At 36.6% G+C, this 20,850-nt stretch overlaps 1 protein-coding gene across 5 annotated transcripts in view; it reads right to left on the bottom strand.

The window, feature by feature from the left end:
- Positions 1-12,270, bottom strand: part of LOC109238436 (uncharacterized protein At5g08430-like) — a 15,335-nt gene extending 3,065 nt beyond the window's left edge. The window contains exons 1-9 of one of the 5 annotated variants that reach the window (XM_019404903.1): positions 12,088-12,269; positions 11,904-11,932; positions 8,892-9,041; positions 6,978-7,670; positions 5,906-6,018; positions 4,091-4,150; positions 2,914-2,964; positions 2,673-2,743; positions 1,411-1,622 (exon numbers count right to left, since the gene is read on the bottom strand). In XM_019404903.1, coding sequence (XP_019260448.1) covers positions 1,411-1,622; positions 2,673-2,743; positions 2,914-2,964; positions 4,091-4,150; positions 5,906-6,018; positions 6,978-7,617 — 1,147 coding nt within the window. In that variant the 5' untranslated portion in view covers positions 7,618-7,670; positions 8,892-9,041; positions 11,904-11,932; positions 12,088-12,269. Of the gene's footprint in view, positions 1-1,410; positions 1,623-2,672; positions 2,744-2,913; positions 2,965-4,090; positions 4,151-5,905; positions 6,019-6,977; positions 7,671-8,891; positions 9,042-11,903 lie in introns of all 5 variants that reach the window. The other 4 variants (XM_019404906.1, XM_019404904.1, XM_019404905.1 and 1 more) reach the window with 4 other exon arrangements.
- Between the last annotated feature and the right edge of the window lie 8,580 nt (positions 12,271-20,850).

The following is a 20,850-nucleotide window of genomic DNA, read 5'->3' on the forward strand; positions in this document are numbered from 1 at the left end:
AGGGGGGAGGTCACCACTAAGTTCAGCCCGTCCAAAAATTGCCTGCCGGTTCGACAGTCAACTAATTTGGTTTTCCATTTCCCACTCAAGCCATTCTTACCTCTCATTCCCTTCCCTTCCCTTCCCTTCCACTGAAATTATCTCCATTTATCTGCCCCCACCACCAACCCTGGTCAAAATAATTGAAAACAACTCTCTCTCTCTCTCTAAAATCTGTTCATATTAAATTTCTTGTTTCAGGTATCACAACAACAGCAACAACAACAATCCCAGTATTTTCCCACAAGTGGGGTCTGGGAAGGGTGAGATGTACGCAGACTTACCCCTACCCTAGAAGGGCAGAGAGGCTGTTTCCAATAGACCCTCGGTTGGAGAACGAATGACAAAAGTAATGGCAATTGGCAACAAGAAGGAATAACAACAAGATAAAAATACTTAAGCCAAGAAAGCAATTAATTTCTAGGTAATAATAGCAATCTAGGAATAAAAGGATATCATACTAAAACTAATGATAGCAAACTTGGAAAGACAAAGAGATGCACTCGACTACCTACTAGCCTTCTACCCTAATCCTCGACCTCCACACCCTCCTATCTAGGGCCATTTCCTCAGTCAACTCCAGTTGGGCCATGTCCCGTGTAATAACCTCGCCCCAAGACTTTTTAGCCCTATCTCTACCCCTCATGATACCCACTGAGGTTAACCTCTCGCACCTTCTGACTGGGGCGGCTATACTTCTCCTCTTAGCATGCCCAAACCATCTCAACCTCGCCTCCTGCATCTTTTCCTCCACAGAAGCCACTCTCACCTTATCCCGAATAATTTCATTCCTAATCTTACTCAACCTGGTATGCTCACACATCCATCTTAACATCCTAATCTCAACTGCTTTTATCTTCTGGACATGAGTGTTCTTGACCGGCCAATACTCTGCGCCATACAACATAGTTGGTCTAACTACAACCCTGTATAACTTACCTTTAAGTCTCAGCGGCATATTTTTTATCACACAAGACACCGGAAGCGAGCCTCCACTTCATCCAACCAGCTCCGATACGGTGCGTGGCATCCTTATCAATCTCCCCGTTACCTTGTATTATAGATCCAAGGTACTTGAAACTACCTCTCTTGGGGATAACTTGTTTTTGGTTAATACTAGAAAGCGTAAAATTATTTAACACTATCAAGTCACTTAAAAGCTAACTTGTTTCAAGTATCAATCTCAAAAATAACTTGTTTGCGTCTAAACTTTGTTAAGCTTTCAGGCTGACATATGCGGATGTAAGAAGCTTACATCTGTATGCTTCTAGAAAATGGCTAAGCTCCATAAAGTAAAAAAAATGGAGGGTTTAACTGAATAAGTTTTTAGATATTGTAAAGTTCTGTTGCAGAGTGGATGTTAGAACTCACCTGCACCAGAATAGTCTGTAGCTCCATCAGGAGTTGACTTTGGTGAACGACTATTTTCTCTTTCTTGTTCCACTGCATTTTCTTCTAGGGCGTCAACTGTTTTAACTTCAGGCTCTAATTCCTCAGCTACAACTTTTGGCATCATGGAAAAGAGTCTATCCTGTTCCTTTTTTGTCTGTAACAGCTGCTTCTTCTCCAGAAACTCAAACAGTGTAACTACTAAAGTAGGTCAAGGAGACAGGTTCATCAGCAGGATCAGCAAGTATCAAACAGGCTTTTAGCTTTTACACCAAAGCCCCAACCAGAGGCATAATTTTGTTACTATTGCCTGAAACAAGCCATACACACTTATGTGGCTACAAATCATCTCATTAAGGATAAAATAAGAACTTTGACGTTAAATTACTTTGGAAGTATGACATTCTTTTTGGGACAGACTAGAAAGGAAAGTATGCCACATAAATTGGGAGTTTGGGACATGAAACATAATAAAGAGCTAAACGTTTTACTCGTCATTCTATAAAGTTAACTTTTCAGGATGGCGAGACTATATAACTCTTTTCTACCAAAGTCAACATAATAAAGAGCTAAATGTTTTACTCTTAAAATACCGCATAGGTAATACTAGGTCATACATTTTGGGATGGACAGAGTAACTCTTAACAAAATAAAAAGCCATATTAAGGTTTTGGTGTTTGAAGCCTTATTTCATGACCAAGTTAAAGTGGCAAAAATACAAGAATGTTATTGATCAACATTGCATTGGAGTTTCATGACTTCATCTAAACCTCTCAGCAAGCATCATTCCAGGCTTTACTAGTCAGGAGATAAGTTTCAGCCAAGAACCATATAACATTCAGGAAGGAAGTATGTCTCAGTTGATTTTGAACAACCCAGCTTTTTCTTGACCAAAAACAAATCCACGCTAATTCTCAATAGCATGATCTTGAATTGAACAAAGGTACATGAATTCTGTCCAGAAATATGAAAGGTGCAAAATAGATCAAAAGACTGTCTCGAACAATGACTCTCTTGTTACTTTAAGTTCCAGTTATTTGAGTCTAGTCCCTCTGACTAAACTTGTGCATATGACAGTTTGAGCTTCTGGAGATGATTACCAACATATAATCTGCAGACAACAATTACGAACTATGCTTCTCTTATGCAGGCAAGAAATTGCTGAATTCAAAGAACAGGTTGTGCCATGCAACCATAAAGATGCAGATTTAAATAACGGAGCCTTGAGATATATGAAAGGATATTGTTTGCGCCATCCCTTCTCATTGGCATGATCAATGCGCTTTTGTAACAACGCAATTTCTCTCTCAATCCACTGTAACCAAATCAAAATGAGATAAGAGTCAAAAACAAATATATATGACAAGGGATGGTGATGAAAAACATAGCAGCAATCTGTATACAGTAACAAGCAACTAAATGAGTAACATCCTGCAGTTCACAAGGGCAACCAGACAGAGACTCGGCGGAGAATTCCAAACTTACATGCTTGGTGATATCCTTGTGCAGAACTTGGGCTTTTGACTCAAGCTCCAACTGCCAAGGAAGTAGGTAAATTAATTACCAATTTGAAAACAAAATTATGACGTCAAAGTAAAACAAGACATAAATTACTAATCTGAGAACAAAGTTATAATGGATTACACGTCACTCAAAATGAAAGTAAATATCAACCTATAGTTGGCTAACAAGTCATGAATACACAAAATTAATTCTTTCCCACATAAAATAAAAGCATTCATAAGAAGCAAAGAATAGGACCAGAACTTATTAAGTATTAATGTAGTCAACACAGAGGCATGCAAAATCCAAGCTAATTATTGAGAATAATAAATCATTGATAGAAGAATACAGTAGCTGACAATTTCCAAATGCTGCATTCTCCAGAATTTTTTTTTATTTTTCAAAAAAGGCTAATATTGGAGGGGGTGGGGTTAGAAATTTCCATCGTGGAAAACATTACTGATTATTTCTCTGAGCCTAAGAAGCGCCAGAAGTAAAAACGGAACAAATTTAGTTTATTTTTAATGCCACATAATAACAACAGCAGTTTTGTGATGCAGAAATGAGTCACGTTAGAGGTTAGGATCTAAGATAAAGACTATTAGATTGTTAAAGAAAAGAAGAGTTAATGTGAAGAGACACGCCTACTGAAGACAATTTTATATACAATTCTTTCCATGTCTTTTCAACTATATAGGTTTGATCATTTCCACAAAAATACTATAATATTAAAGCACAGAAAACCTGAAGTTTTCATGAAGAAAAAAAGGTGCACAAAAGATTTCTTCAGCATTTAACAATTTGTGGATTTCACCCTCTTTGGGAAGGAAAAAAGGTGCACAATAGATTTTTTTTTTTTTTTTGAAGAAGAAGTGTGTATAGTATATCTTTTGTAAATAGCTGGATTGCCGAAGAAGCTGCAGAGGATTTAATCGCCTGACTAGTAACTTTAAAGCATCACTGCCAAGTTATTCATGTCAGCAGATGATCTGCACTTCAATTTAGGCAAATTTAATGAAAATATGGTAAAATACCAGCAGCCAGCAGTTCTAATATGGTCAGATCTATTAAATCAAATAAATTTGCTTCCATTCTATTTCACTGTGAAAGACCTAAGAATTGTAGAATGAAAAACTTGCTGAGGCTTAAGATATCTTACAACAGTAGGCTTCTTGAGCAAACCAGCTTTTATTCTTTCACGCAACTCCTCACATTCCTCCTGTCAAAAATATAGAATTCTTAGAAAATAGCGGGAAAATACAAATATTGGACCAATGAAGCAGCAATACAATTGTATACAGCAGGTAGTCATACACAAGAAAAGCCTTTTACATTTGCACATATATAAATTTTAGACCTATAACTTTTTTTGTGTTTGTGCGTATGTGTATATATGTATTATGTAACCAAGGATAAGGTGAAGGGTTGTGGTAGATGACGTCCAGTATAAAAATAGCCAAATATGATAATTGATTGGTTGTACAAAAGGATACATCCAGTCAACATATGGGGCCAACACACTTCTTTTGTAAACTTTTGTATCTTCTGGATGCCTCTTTAATGAAACTTATTCATCAGAAAAAGAAAAAAAATTATAAACCCGCTCAACATAAATATACATTCTATACAATCCTTCCGCGCTAGTTTCATTGTTGTTATCAGAGTCAATTTGCATCAGCTTTTATGTTAGTCTTTACATAGATTAATTCATCTTTAAATAATAACATTTAAAAAATTTGAAACTATTTAAAAAACAAAAACTACAAAAATATCTACAATAAATCTTGGTCAAAGAGTATTATGTTAATTTTTCAAGAAGTGAAATATGACAAATATTTTCAGAAAAAAGGAAATGGTATATTTAGGTATAACTGTATAAGTAATATGGATAGATATCTTTAATAGAAAAATCTAATATCATAAAAAGAACGTAATCACGGGCGAACTAGATTTTTGCAGTCATAAGATATTAGTTATACAGGGAAAATAGAGCCCTACAATCTTGTTAAATTAGTAAAGGGAATATCATGAGAAAATCTGTTGATTAACACCACACAGGAGAGAAAGACTACTCTATATCCTAGACCCGTTCTGCTGAAAGAAATTGACAAATACACTCTATCCAAATGCAACAAACAATTATACAAATATGAAATTCACGCTAAATGTAAGTAGTCACAGAAGTAGCAGATTTATTATATCCAAAAATCTATTTTTATGCATTTATACTACTTTAGTTAGATTCAGTTGCTGGGAGGCAGAACTCAAGAATAAAAAGAGAGAGATAAATAGTAATGAATACCAAGCAAAACTGTCCCGATAAGTCCAAATATAAATCGTGGTTTTGTTACAGATTGGAAAACACACAAAGGGGAAAAAAACAAAGGTGGCAAGGAGTTTCTCACACCAAGCACCTAGGTTGTACACACAATCAGAAGTAACTTTGTCAACAAAATGCAAATATTTCACTCAAGGGTGTGGCTTAGCGGTCAATAAAGTGGGACGAATATCATAGGAGACCAGGGTTCAAATCCCTGCAAAGACAAACACTGCTAGTTGATTTATTTTCAATTTGCCGAAGCCATGATTGGCAAGCAAGTATCTGGTGGCGTATCCAAGGTACATAAACAGACTTTTAAAAATATGTAATAACTCTAATTAAAATATTTAAGCTAGTAATTTCCCAGTTTTGGTCAATAAATTATGATTATAATCATAATATTTAAGCTTGTAATTTCCTAGTTTTGGTCAATAACTGAGCATCCTCGGGTGCATGCCTTGACCTTTGAATAGAATACAATTTCTCGAAATCATTTTTTCGTCTTTGTGAACATTAAAACCCACTCAAAAGTTTTGCCAGCGGAAGTCTCAGAATTACCATAATCCACCAAAGAGAGGGCAGAGAAAGGAGTAATTTCAGATTAAAGCCATCCAACACTAGAATTGACCATATATGCTGTTAGTAGTTGCTTACCTCAGAAAAATCATCATCAGATAAGGAAGATATGGGAATGTCCTTCATCAGATTTGAAAGTTGAAGGTGAATTTCAAAAGCAGCATCGCTGGTTGCTGAAAAATTTCTTACACCTGTGAAGCATTCAACTTTACAATGAAAAAACAAGCAGGACAGAGAATGTGATTTAATGGAGAAGACAACATTCGCTTTTCCATTTTTCATGGTCCTCTTCAACTATGCACGGTCTAAGAGATAATGCAAAATTGTCTTGATCATCGAAGTTTCAGGAAAACCACATATTCAGTAATTAGGCAAATAGTATTACCAATGAGTAGCTAATTGTTTCTGTTTTCCTTGAAGGAAAGATTCTTAGGAATTCCACAAAGGAACAATGAAAATGAAGAGGGGAGGAGAGAGAATGACAATAAGAGGAGATAGCCTCTTTTAGAAGTATTTCTCGAGACAAATTAAAGAACTATAAGCAGAAGCAAGCAATTACATTACACAAAAAAATTCTTTTTGGCAGGCAAGCAAATTGTTTTGTCTTGGACAAGACACCTACAGAAGTCAGGACATGTATTCTCAATCATAAGTGTCGTTCAGTTTATAAAGTTACCGTTCCACTAACAATTTTTGCTTCCTTTGGTTAACCAGTACAAATAGAAGAAACATAGCATAGCATGTCCAGTGATGAAAAAAGTGCAGAATCTCTACAGAATGGTAGAATAGTGATATTTTTCTTTTCTTTTTTAGTTTGCTTTTTTTTCCTTTTCCTTTTATAGTTTTAAGTATAGAAAAGAATTTTCTGAGTATTTACTACTTCCATTTTTTATCTTAAGAAAGCTTTTACTCAGCAATCACCTCTTTCTAATTTAACTAGAAATGCTTTTGCAAAGGACTATGACTATGTAAATGGACATATTAGGAGGGAAGCATAATTTAAAGGCCGGATTGTTGTTTTCCTTACATTTTGCCCAAGTCTGTTTTATAGAGAGTGAAGTTTTCTGTTATGAGAAATATCAATGCAACATCAATGTTTTTTAGTCACTACAGGATGTTCAGAAAACAGAAGTGCACAATGACAATATACCTTCAACTTGCTGAAGCTGGTGGGAGTTTTTCTGGAAGTAGTCATTTGGGTCAGATTTTACCCTCACAAAGCAACCCACAATTCTATCTCCGTAACTTTCAGGCGTCTTCATAAGATCCCGAACTAAGCTCCTCTTCAAGTACACAAGCTTAATGTTTTCAGCAATAACAGCTGCAAAACAGCTTTTAGAAACAACAGGAGCCTTTTTCTTTGGACTCACTGTACTTTTTCTTCCCTTAGATGCTATCAAAATATCCTCCTCTTCCGAATTGTTAGGAGATTCATCCTCTGATTCATCATGGTTCTCACTGAAGTGCACTTCCAACAAGTCATAGATTTTTATCCGCGGTATAGATTTCTTTCCGAAAAGGGTATGAAGTCGCACATCACACATAACCCTCTTTTTCTTTTGTGGATTAAGAAGATTATTCGAATTTACATATTCAGTGACAATAGCCGTCACCTCTTGTTGAGAATATGTTCTGCTTGTATCTTTACCAATTGATTCAAGGAATTCAATCAATGGTTTGGATCCCCATCCAACAAACTCTAGTTTCTTGATTCTGACATTTCTCTTCCTTTTTAAAGAAAAGGGTAACTGATCATTGAATTCTTCCACCCAAAAGGAGTCCCCATCCATGCCTTCAGGATAATATGCCAACACGAGCTTTTACACTTCAGGAAAAGTAATTGCTACAAACTCAAACCATTAATAATCTGGACAAACGCAGAACTGTTTCTTTACGAATAGAAGCTAAAACGAATCCCTAAAATGACAGAATTTGAAGATAAGACAAGCCTCTCCAACTACCACAGTTGAAGGCAAAAGCAATACGCAGTCGCTTGGGAGATCATAGAAAAAGCAAGCACAATAAAACCAACTTCAAAAGTGATGCTACATCTGATTTTGGTGAAGTAGACTTTTGAACACTTTTTTACTCAATCTGAACAGCTTTACCTACACATATATCAAATTTGACCAGTATATTGCTCGGATAGGCCTATAAGGCCTATAAGTATTCAGGATGTGATCGGCCTAGGGTACTGAAACCAGAGACTTTCTCATCGGTCCCAGGCTAAATTAATGATTTTACTTCTGCACAAACTTGTCTACTGTTGCATATTATTCCTTCAGTTTACTGGGATAATTTTTTTATATTTTTCCTTTTAGGATAAGTAAACAGTTTACTGGGGGTGGCTTTGTTGACATAAATTTGCTGGAGTTATCGTCACATAGGTTGTAAAAGGAGATCTCCTAAAAGTAAATGACAGGGAAAAATATGTTGCATTTTTATTTGTAGGTGGTTTCTTTTTTTTTGTACATAGTCCCGTTGAACTTCATGACTCACGACCAAAATTGCAACTCCTATCTAATATGGAAATAGTACGTCTGACCACTATTATCCTAGTAAAATAAATGCTTCCCAAGCATAGGCATAGATAGAGGAGTTACTTGCAGTTAAGAGAAATGATAAATTATCATGAACAAATACCATAAATGTAATCTGTACAATAGATGCAAGGTGCAAGGTCTAAGTGCAAGTAACCCGAAATATCTTTTTCTTCTTTTTTTTTTATCAGGTAAACTAACCCGATTTATCTATATGCATCTCGGTGCTCCTGCACAATGTCAAACAAATTGAGGACTATAAGAACTGAGCACAAGCTGTTGCTAGACCCTGACTTTCAGAACATGCGCGAGCGTAACAAGCATACAAGATTTGGAAAGATAAGATCAACCATAAATCTACACCATAAGCTTAGATAAACAAGATCAAAATTTTCTGACAATTGTTTCAAATATTTATCTACAAAAGCAACTAGATCTCCCAGAATTAGTAGATAAATTAAAGATCTCCATATTTCCACCTCACAAAAAAGAAACCCAAGAGAATAATGTGATTCATGGTTTACCTTCAGGAAAATCTCACTTCCTTGAGTGCAATCTTAACCAAGTCAAGGACAAGGGCTAATGCATGGTTGCTTTAGATTGTCAAGTAGATAGTCTTCATCTTTCTCTCGCTCTCTCCGTCTCTCTCTCAAAGACTAAAACCACGCAGCCACCTGTTTAAAATCAGTGTCATTGAATGAAATTTGCAAATATAGGTGGATATGTGTCGTTTTCTCTAGAACTATTTAATACCTAGATCTTAACGCCAAAAATTGCGAAAAAAGCATTTATCGAATCCAGACAAGCTTAATAACAAAAGGCTATTCATTTCACCAAAATTCATCCAGGATCATGCATCGGTTATAAATTCACGTCTTCTTATAGTTAACTCTTAAGGTCATTTAAGAGATCATGAGTAAATGGGTCATCAAGCATTTGTCAATAGTGATTGGAAGAGGAAAAAGTAAGAGAAATATCAGCAATTGATTTAAGTGAATAATATATTGATAAAGCAGCGGCTAGTGAAATTACTTGACTAGATCAGAAATGAATCCAAAATAAGTCCTGCATTAACAGTGGAGATACTAGCATGGTAAGTCTTTCACTTTTGAAACCGATTCCATCCCCCTTCTCCTCCCTTCCCACCACAATTGCCATCCCAAAAGATAAACAAACATTACAAACTAAGATTTAAGATGATAATAAAATTATCATTTAATAAAGACAATTCTTGGGTCTTCAAATACAATGATCAAAGGCATTCCAGTCCTTGTCACAGCATGACAGCAAGGATGTCCATAATTTAAGGAAAGTAATATCATTAACACGCTGACTACAATCTAATGATAGTTAAATTGAGAAAAACTTCTGTTAAATGGATTAAAGTTTTTACATAGTCCATTTAGAAATAAAATTTTCAACCCAGCCAAGGTCAGAAGAAAACCCTCTTTTTTTTTTTTTTTTTTAATCAAGTGGTCAGATTGAAGAAGCCTTATCTTTCTTTCCTTTATTGAGTTTTTATCTTTTTCTCTCAAAAAGAACAAAGTTTCAAGGACATATGCTTATTTCACAAACAAAGCATTTATTAATCTTGAATTTTCTGATAAAAGAATAGCGAACAATCATCATACAAATCGTGGTAACATGTATAACCTATTTGGTTGAATGTGACGAAATTGACAAAGGGTATTTGTTGAGAAAAAAAAAAGATTGAATAAATGAATGTAATTTCTTGTATCCGTCAATTTAAATGGAAAATGGGAATAAAGCAGGTCGCAATTTTTTTTGATGAAGTAAAAGTAGGTCGCTATTACTATGGCAACTTATGGAGACAGCTCAATAGTACGGTTCTTACAACATTCATACTACGAATGCATTGAAAAGTAGGAAAGATAAGGTTGTATTCAGTTCTCAAGAACAATTAGAACATTTATCCACAAGATTTCACAATCTTCCTTTGTCCTTTTTCATTTTCATTCTCTAGTCTAGCTGTCCATGAAAATCAAATTGGCGAGATAAAACTTCCTCCACCATGATACTCCTGTTTTAATTGACTAGTTGTATCACTAACATACCAGTCATTTCGGATTTTCCTATCTTTAGCTACTGGAACAGAGAAAGAAACAAGCATTTAACAGTGTTTACTTGGGTTGAGAGATTCTCTAAGGAGGTAAGGAGGAGAAGGCCAAGAAAGTTAGAAGGCTGCTTGCAGTTGATGGAGTTTGTTTGAGCTTCTGGTGGCTGAGCCAAACAATGAACAAGCATTCAGGAGTTAAAGGGTCAATAAATATAGAACGAAAAGTGATGATAGCCAAGGATAAAGAATCTTATACCTAATGGGCCAATTAAATCAAAAGTTGGATTGGATCTCATTAAGCAAATTATAGACACAGTATTTTATTCAATCAGTAAACCACACAAAATTTCTTTGTGGGTTGCTTCTCAAGTTTGGAGCAATCAACTGAAGAAGTATAGAGAATGAAGCAATCAAGAAATAACCTATTTTCTGAAGGAGCAGACATCGAAAAGAAGAACTGTCTCTCACTCTGAACACTATTTCACTTCCTTTTCCATTTCTGATCAATCTAGTTTTCTGCTCATATCATAACCTAATACTCTTACAAGTTTAAAAATTTTCGAGTCTAGTGTTACTAAAAGACATCATTTCATCGCTTGAAGCGACAAAGCAATGTGAAACCAGGGGCTATTGCTTCATGGACAAGCCATGTGTTTCAGAAAGGTGTGCAATTCAGAAAATGACGCACAAAATCATCCCAACAAGAGGTGGTCAATTATTTGATGCCAAACCAAACTAAAAAAAGTGGTCGAATATTTGAATCTATACTTTATTGAGTTGCATTAACATTGACATTATTGTATATTGGATGCTGAAATCAGTTGTTTTGATTTACACTATTATAGTAATAAATTCGTATATGTTTCATTTTTTTAATTAAAGTGTGCGCTTCACTTCAACGATGCATGGCTTCGCTTCATGCCTCATGGACATTGTCGAAGCTACTCTATGAAAGGGTTGATGGAAAATTCCACTGCGTAGATAAGGTAAACTCTTTTACTATTATGTATATATTATACTATATGTTGAATCCCCTTTATCTCTTCGTGTATTTACTTCTTTATATTTTGACACCCCTTGGTGAAAAATCTTGCTATGTTACTGCTCATGTACCTTGTTGCTTTTTTGTGCTTTTCACTTTAAAAACATTTCATTCATGAGTCCCTTTGACACATTGGTATTACATGGTTTTAAAATCAACTACAATTTCATATATTATCTAATTGTTTCACTTGCAAGGGGAAAAAAATGTACAAAAACCATTCAACCACCCAGGAAATACCAAGATACCTCCTTTTTTCCTTTTTTTATGCAGTTAATTCAACAAAGGCATACAAAGAAAAAGGAAAAATTTTAAACAAAAAAAAAAGGAAAGAAATTAATAAATAGTACAAAAGCAAAACACACACACACACACAAAAAAAAAAAGGAGGAGAAAGCCTAGTGAACCAAATGGTACCTGTGCAGCATAGCAGCAACCAAACGATTCTGTGAGGAACCAAATTCAGCAATGGAAGAATTAAGGCTCTCCAAAAAATAGAGAGAGCGAAATGTAGATGGAATTGAGTTGCATATAACAGTTTTTCAAGCAAATATTTAAATAAAAAAAATCGATTGAATAGAAACTGGGTTATGGGTTTTACCCTGAAGAGGAAAGTTCACTGGCAAGCTGAAGTAAAGGGAAAGAGTGAAAGAAGTGCGAGTGTGGCCGGAGACGGAGAGGAATATGCTCTTGTTTTCTATTGCGGCTTTGTGCTCACGTTATAAATTCTGTTGCTTTGTGTCGATTTGCTGAAGAAGGTCCGTTTGTGTCTGTTGTTTGACTTGCCTATCTCTTGACAAGTGGATTGTTAGGCTGAAAATTATAAATTAAGCTTATTTATTATATTCAATTCTTTAGTCTATGAAAATCATTTTGATCATTCAACTTTAGCTTAAAAATCAAACTTCTCCTCTAATATTAAATAATAGACGTTCTGCTCCTCCAAACTCAATTGCTTTTTCAAATTACCTATTTTACCCTCAAGCTTATCGGTCATTGTCTGGTTCTTTTACATTTTTAATATATATCAAACTATTTTTCTTAATGTATATTATGAATTTACCTATATTGATATTGTAAACGCACAAGTGAAACATAAATGAATATAGGTTTTGGGGATAAAATTTCGATCTAAATCTGGAAACCCATATCTTTATATATATATATATATATGAAATCACTTTGTCCTTTTTTTAGCCCTTTTTCGTTTGTGCATCTTTCTCCCATGTTTTTCGTTGGTCAACAACCAACCAAAGTGCTATATACTTCTTCACTACTCATACAGGGCTTGACGGAAGCTAAATCTAATCGGAATAGGATAAAGAACGCACGAAGGAAAGAGGATTCTAAAAGTGAAAAGCCTAGAAGACTAGATTGCCAGACTCGGAGGTAGCAGTAAGATCTCTGTCTCCAGAGAAGACATGAGGGTTTTCTAAAAGTCTCCTCTCATTACTTATGGATAAAGCTCTTAAGCTTAAGCTTTTACAAATTGAAAGATCTTCCCATACAAAATAAGAATAAGAGTCTTTCAACTAGATGTGCTCCTTTGGCTGGGTTTGAGAGAGAGAGGTCTAATAACTAGTCCAACTTCCTTGCATACGGAAGCGGTGACAGGATGTTTGTTTTCCGAAAAAACATTACAGTTAAATTTGTAACGTGGTTTATAGACACGTGGATTAAATTTGATCCGATAAAATAAAGTAATGAAGAACAAAGCGATTAAAATAAAAAAAATTAAAAAAAGACAAGTCTGAGCTTTAGAATGTTCCCACCGGGATTAAGAGTGATTGTAGTATCCTGATAACACTTGTATATAAGATTGAGAGAAAAAATAATAGTCTTTTGTTATAAGACTTTCTTGATGTTTTACAATAGAATGTAAGCCTCTATTTATACTAGAGTATGGAGTGTATGGTCTACCAATTATGCCCTATTGATTACTAATATTAAATTTACAATAAATGATAATAAAAGGTAATAAAGCCTAATAAAGGCTAATAAAAGCCAATAAAGGCTGGTAAAGGCCGGGGTCTTCCGTAAAGTTTCTACAACAGTCATATTTTGAAGGTTTGTATCTGGTGTCAACATCTTATCCAGCCACAAGTTTGTATACGGTATGAACATGGTTGAACACAGCCGATTGATCATCATTGACACGTCTTGCTTCCTAATTCACTCATCTTCTGAGACTGATTTTTACCGTATACAGATAGTTCCCCCCACTTTCCGGTTACTCACTATGATGTGACTGGGAAGTGAAAGTTTTCCACCCTCGTTATTGCCTCATTAAAAACTTTGCCGGAAAATCCAATCGGGACAAAAATCAGGCGAAGAAAAAAAGAGTGCAGAACTTAGGGATTCAAATGACAACTTAGTATTCTTTTGTCGATGATCGGTTGGGGCTGAAGAAGTACTACCATCATGGAAAAAAATCTTGATCTCGGGTTTTTAGTGATTTTCCTGAACTTAATCTTTGAAGTTTAACTTTTGGGTTTTCAGTTGAACCCGAAAACTTTTCTTTGAGTTTGACTCTTGGGTTTTTAGTTGTATCCACAAACTTTTCTTTGACTTTTAACTCGTGGGTTTTTGGTTGTACCCAAAAACTTTTCTTTGAGTTTTAACTTTTGGGTTTTTAGTTGTACCCAAAAACTTTTTTTTGAGCTTTGACTCTTGGATTTTTAGTTGTACCCAAAAACTTTTATAACCTCACATTCTTAGAAACCGGGGATGCTAATTTCACACCCCCAAACCTGGGCCTAGACGTAACACGGCACCCGGTGCCTGACTACATGCGACCGAGCAAACAAATTGGCTGGCTGAATCAACATGTGATATCATAACATACGGAATGTGAAAGATAAAGAAACACATGTTGATATACTGAAAGTCTGAATGATATAAATCAAAGTGCGAAAATACTAACATAATTCTGAACACATATATGTAGCCAACATTGCTTAACAGGAAAAACCTGCGACTCTGTCTAACTGTTACTCTAGTCTATGAAGCCTCTAATGAAGTACTGAAAACACTGACTATTTGTAAATATTGAAAGACTGTAAAGTAATGATAATGCCCCGAAAGAAGTGGGCTCACCAAATATCTGGTACGAGAATCCTAGCGCTCTGAATCGCCAACTTGTAAATTATTACCTGCATTGTGAGATGCAGGCCCCGGACGAAAGGGACGTCAGTACATTTGAATTGCACTGGTTTGTAAAGCAACTGAAAGAAAGAATTTATAAATGCTGAAACTGAAACTAAGGTGATAACTGACAATTGATAACTGAAATGATAACTACTGAAACTAAAACTCAAATGATAACTGGTAACTAATAACTGAAATGATAACTGATAACTGAACAAAGGAAGCAAGGATATGAATACTCCCTCTTCTAAATGATGAACCACCTGTTTATCTGAATAAACTACGGCCTCGGGCCTAATATATATGTACACAAGCTACGACCTCAGGCCAAAGTATACGTATACATAACTACGGCCTCAAGCCCAAAAATGCATAAAGCATAAACTACAGCTTCAGGCCCAAATATGCATAAAGCATATATACTACGGCCTCAGGCCTCATAACCGATGACTGGACTGAACAAAGGAAGTAAGGACATGAATACTCCCTCTTTTGAATGATGAACTACCTGTTTATCTGAATAAACTACGGCTTCGTGCCCAATATATATGTGCACAAGCTACGACCTCTGGCCCAAGTATACGTATACATAACTATGGCCTTAGTTCAAATATGCATAAAGCATATGAACTACTACCTCATGCCCAAATATGCATAAAGCATATAAATTACAACCTCGGGCCCAAATATAGGTGTTCAACATTCAGGGATTTAAATCTAGGAACTGAGAATCATACTACAATATGTGATGTTGAAATACTGAATCATACCGAGTTACATGATACTTGAATGCTGAATAGAACTAGACTGAGACATGTATTCATGAATTGATTATGAAAACTGAAACTTCAACTGTTTATGACATGCTCAGTAATCTAGACTGAGACTCATGGGCATCAAACCCAAGCCTATATTGATTACGCACTGAGCCCTCAACGTTCAGAATAGAAGTCATGAACGAATTGTGAACCTAGAGAATAGAAGTTCTGTAACTATTCAAGGAACTAAGTTTAACTATATTTTTGAGGCAGTTAGTAACATCGTAAAAGAAATATAGTGTAGGGAGAATCATTAACATTCCCAAACATAGAGAGTTAGCCTCACATACCTTGACTCTGTCCTTTTTAAGCGTATCACAATGTTCGTCTCCTCTTTTAATGATAATATATGACAATATATATCAAAAGGAACCAATATTAGTGTTAATGTTCATGTTTAAGTCAGTTAGGTATTTTATCAAACACTCGGTGGGCATAAAAGCTTCATAACCATTATTAATGGTATTTATACACCCAACAACCCATTCTCTTGCACCTAGATAATCCTAAAATCTCAAATTTCTCATAATCAATATCATTCTTCATCACCCATAAGATGAACAACACCCTTAACCAATAATCAACAATCAACAACCCAAACCTATAATCGTCCATGCTTTTCTATCTAACCCTTCAACTCATATCTCATTAACTTAAAGTCTATAATCATTAATCCAATACTATAATCAAGTAGAGGGTGAAGATAATACCTTTTGACGTTCAATCCTCTAAAATTCGAGTTCTAGGTTTTCTTTTATCAACAATGATGTCTCGATTGAATATATAACGATTTGAAGGGTTTGCCCATATTAAAAAGGTGTTGAAGAATTGAAATTAACCTAGAATCACCATTATACTTACCTTGGATGAGGAGGGACCTTGGAGGAAGTTAGGTTCTTGAGAGCTTCTCTTTCTAGATCAAGTTTTTGTATTTTGGGGTGTGGGGGACGAAGTAGGGATTTTAAAACGACCCCCCCTCCTCCTCGGGTATGCTCCCGTGCAGCTAAAGGCCCAAAAGCGCACCTAAATGTGCACCTATGGCAGTATCACTGCCACAAGTGCGCGGCCGCGCACGGGACCAGCTGGGCGCGCACTTGGGCGTGCATACTGTACATTGTCTAGTAAAATTCACATAACGTTTTTCACAGAGATCTGTTCGTGCTCCACAATTATCATTAGAAAGGTATTTCAACGGGCTACAACTTTCATGTTTTACGTTTTTGCAAATTCCTAACGGACTTTCATGAAAGCAGGCTGGAAGACAGACCTTCTATAAACTTAGTCGATTTTTGTCGAATCTTATGCACCTCACACTTCGTCTTGATTCCAAAACAACTATTTTCACTCATACTCATCTTAATAGGACTTCACATGTCCAAAATATCATATTAATATTCATTTAACATGTTCACACCTAATCCGAATTTACGGAGTGTTACATTATCTCCCCCCTTGGGATCATTCGTCCTCGAATAATTGTCGCGACTGTATCTACGGTTAACTCTGGACCTTAAACAGGTCTAGTGGAAATATGTGAGCACTGAACTTTCATGAACACTTGCATACTAAACTAAATGAATACATGATTACTGAACTGCTGAGATACTGAACTGAATAGGTACTGAACTGGGTGACTACTAAACTGACTGAATACTGAGCTGACTGAATATTGAGCTGGCACAAAAATTTGAGTACTGAACTGGCATGATATCTGAGCATTGAACTGACATGAATATCTGAGTACTAAACTGACATGAATATCTGAATACTAGACTTGAATGTTATAACATGACACGTAAGATACTGGGTGTACAACTGTCAATTCTGGTGGCAACTCTAACTCATAAGCTACTTTCCCGATCCTTAAAGGATCTTATACGGCCTAATGTATAAGGGACCGAGCTTTCCTTTCTTCCCAAATCTTATAATACCTTTCATAGGCAAAACTTTCAAAAATACTCAATCATCAACTCGAAACTCTAGGTCTCTGCTGCACGTCTGAATAGGACTTTTGGCAACTCTGAGTTGTCTTCAAATGCTCTTGAATCAACTTGAGTTTCTCCGTAGCTTGATAGACCAAATTTGGTCCCAACAACTCTGCTTCACCAACTTTGAACTAACCAATTGGCAATCAACACCTTCGCCCATACAGAGCTTCATACAGTGCCATCTTGATACTAGAATTGTCACGACCCAAAATCCACTATATGCCGTGATGGCGCCCAACGTCGCCGTCAAGAAAGCCAACGATGAACTATCAACTTAATTATTCATTTTATTATTTTTGAAATCATGAATCTCGTTAAATAAATAGAGTAAAATCTGGTACTCGTAGAAACCCATGATTTTCCTTACCAAATTTCTTATAAAATATAATTTACAAGATGATATGATAACAATAACGAGAACTACTATAATGAACATCCACTAGGAACCCTCAAAACCCGCTGTCACAAGTGCATGAGCATCTACTAGATAATAATACAACATCTGTCTAGAATACAAGATAGAAAGAATAATGTAAATAATCATGATGGAGACACCGTATGCTGCAAATCATGACAAGGGATACAGCTCACCTTGAAGTCCCCGCAATAGTTGCGCCCAATATATATATATNATCACTAGCCTCCGTTCGACTAGGAAAAATGACATTGTCTAGTCACTCTCAAAATAATAACCGAAAAATATATATATTTTGTGTGTATATATATATACATACACACACACACACACACACACACACACATGCACAATAAGTGCAAAAGTGTAGTATGAGTATGTAAATCAACACGTACCTAGTAAATATTTACCTTAACCCCTGAGAAGTAGTGACGAGGGGTCGACATCGACGCTTACTAGTGGTCCAATAAATCAAATATTGTAGAAAGTAAACAAGTATTAGGTATGGTAAACAAACAGTGTAAAAAAATATAGGTACGTGGTACGATCCTCCTCTGAACAGTAAACACAAGCTCTCAATTATTGGTTACCTCCTCAACCGGAGTATATATATAAAGTGGTCCCCACCAGATAGGTCGCCACAACTCAAATCAGGAAAACTCACGGACACGCTGGCTTCTTGTCAAATATTATGCACGATTCTGCCGAGGCGAACGGCCCGATCCCATAAGAGTGTTTCACGAAGTTGCCGAGGCGAACAACCTGATCCCATAAGAGTATTTTATAGAAATATCGAGGCGAACGACCCGATACCATAGGAGTATTATATAGAAATGCCGAGGCGAACGACCCGATCCCATAAGAGTATGTTATAATATCCCGCCGAGGCAAACGGCCCGATCCCATAAGAATATGATACTGCCTAGGTGAACAACCCGGTCCCATTAGAATAAGAAGTTTTATCGAGTCCTTGACCCCACTCACGAATATACGTGTGAGTTATGAAGTTTAAGGAAAAATTTTGACGAATACGCACAACGTGGGGAGAAATTCATAGGGAAGCATATTTTTTCACGGCTAATCAAGTAGCTCGTCCAATTTCTAAAATAGCAAGTCCATTACTCTACGCAAGTCTATCTCAGGTCGTATTGCAAGATAAGATAATTGAACATGCAAGAATAACTCAAACAGTACAGTCAAAGCATGGCGTGAATCTAAGTCTACCCGGACATAACCAGGAACCATAGCATACGCACGGACACTCGTCACCTTATACGTGCAGCTCCCACAACATGTGTCATATAAGAAGAATAACACCTTTGGGGTAAATTCCCCCTCACAAGGTTAGACAGGAGACTTACCTCGCTCCGAAGTTCCATAACCGACTCCAACGCCTCTCTAACACCTCAAACCGATGCCCATCAATTCAACTAGTCAAACAATGTCTAAATTAATCAAAATACACTCCAATGTGTATAATTTGACAGTTTATAATAATTCCCAACCCTACTCGAAAAGTCATCCCTTGGGCCTACGTATTCGAATTTCAAATTTTTTTTGAGGATAAACGATACCCATAACACCGAGAACTCAAATATATAATTTACCCCTAATCCCATGTCCAATTTCTTGGTAAAAATCCAAGAATACCAAATTCTAGGTTTTCTTCAAAAGCTCCATAATTTTTACAAAATTTCATGAATTTACAAGCATAAATTCATATATTTAACTCACAACTTGTAGGAATCACTTACCTCAGGGTTAACGACGAAAATGGCACTCCAAAAATCGCTCCTAAGTTAGCTCCCATGGAAGAAATGAAATGAAAATGAGCCAAACCCCCGTACTTAACAAGCATTCTGCCCAGGGATCATCGCGCTTGCGGCCAAACAGTCGCACCTGCAGAAAAATCCATCGCAGGTGCATTCCCCTCTAAGACCAACCAAACCTGCTTCTGCGGAAAAATGCTCACTTCTGCGCTACAAAACCTGCGCTTGGACCTTCACATATGCGGAAGGCCTTGCCTCTTCGCCCTTCACTTCTGCGCTCCATTGGCCGCATCTGCGAGCTCGCAGGTGCGGTGGATTCCGCGCACCTTCAAATCCAACCAACCTCAAACCCCATCCGCTTCTGCGACCCCTTGTCCGCTTCTGTGGTCTTGCACCTGCGGCCAAAACCTTGTAGGTGCGATGACACTAGAAGCCTTAAGCTTCAGCAATTCTTTAAGTCCAAAACTCAACCCGATTCCAATTCGAGTCACACCCGAGGCTTCCGGGACCCCATCCAAACATACCAACGCATCCCATAACATGATACGAACTTAGGCGAAGCCTCAATCATGCCAAACAACCCCAAAACTATAAATTGACGATCGAAACCTTTCTTTAAACTTTCAAACTTCAACGGATGCGTCCGAATCATACTTAAACATCCCGGAATGACTCAAAACTTTACGTACAAGTCATAAATCACAATACAAACCTATTCCAAGGCTCGAAATCCCAAACTGACATCGGTAACACCAAAATTCACTTCAAATCAAACTTAAGAAATTCTTAAACTCCCAAAATGCCATCTTTCCATAATAAGCGCCGAAATGCTCCCGGACTACCCGATACTCAACTGGAATATACGCCAAAGTCCAAAATCATCGTACGAATCTATCGGAACCTTCAAATACCGATTTTGAGATTGTTTATTCAAAAGTCAAACCTTAGTCAACTCTTCCAAGATATAGCTTCCGAATTGAGGATTTTCTTTCCGAAATAACTCGGAACTTCCTGAAATTCAGTTCCGACCACACGTACAACTCATAATACATAAAGTGAAGCTACCCAAAGCCTCAAACTGATGGGCGATGTGCTAGAGCTCAAAATGACCGGTCGGATTGTTACATTTTCCCCCACTTAAACATACGTTCGTCCTCGAACGTGCCAATAACTGCTCCGGAGTTGCCCCAAAATCACGGTTTAACACCTTGTGCACCTACTCGTGCC

The sequence above is a fragment of the Nicotiana attenuata genome, unplaced genomic scaffold (genome assembly GCF_001879085.1).
Source record: "Nicotiana attenuata strain UT unplaced genomic scaffold, NIATTr2, whole genome shotgun sequence".
NCBI classification, from domain to species: Eukaryota; Viridiplantae; Streptophyta; class Magnoliopsida; order Solanales; family Solanaceae; genus Nicotiana; species Nicotiana attenuata.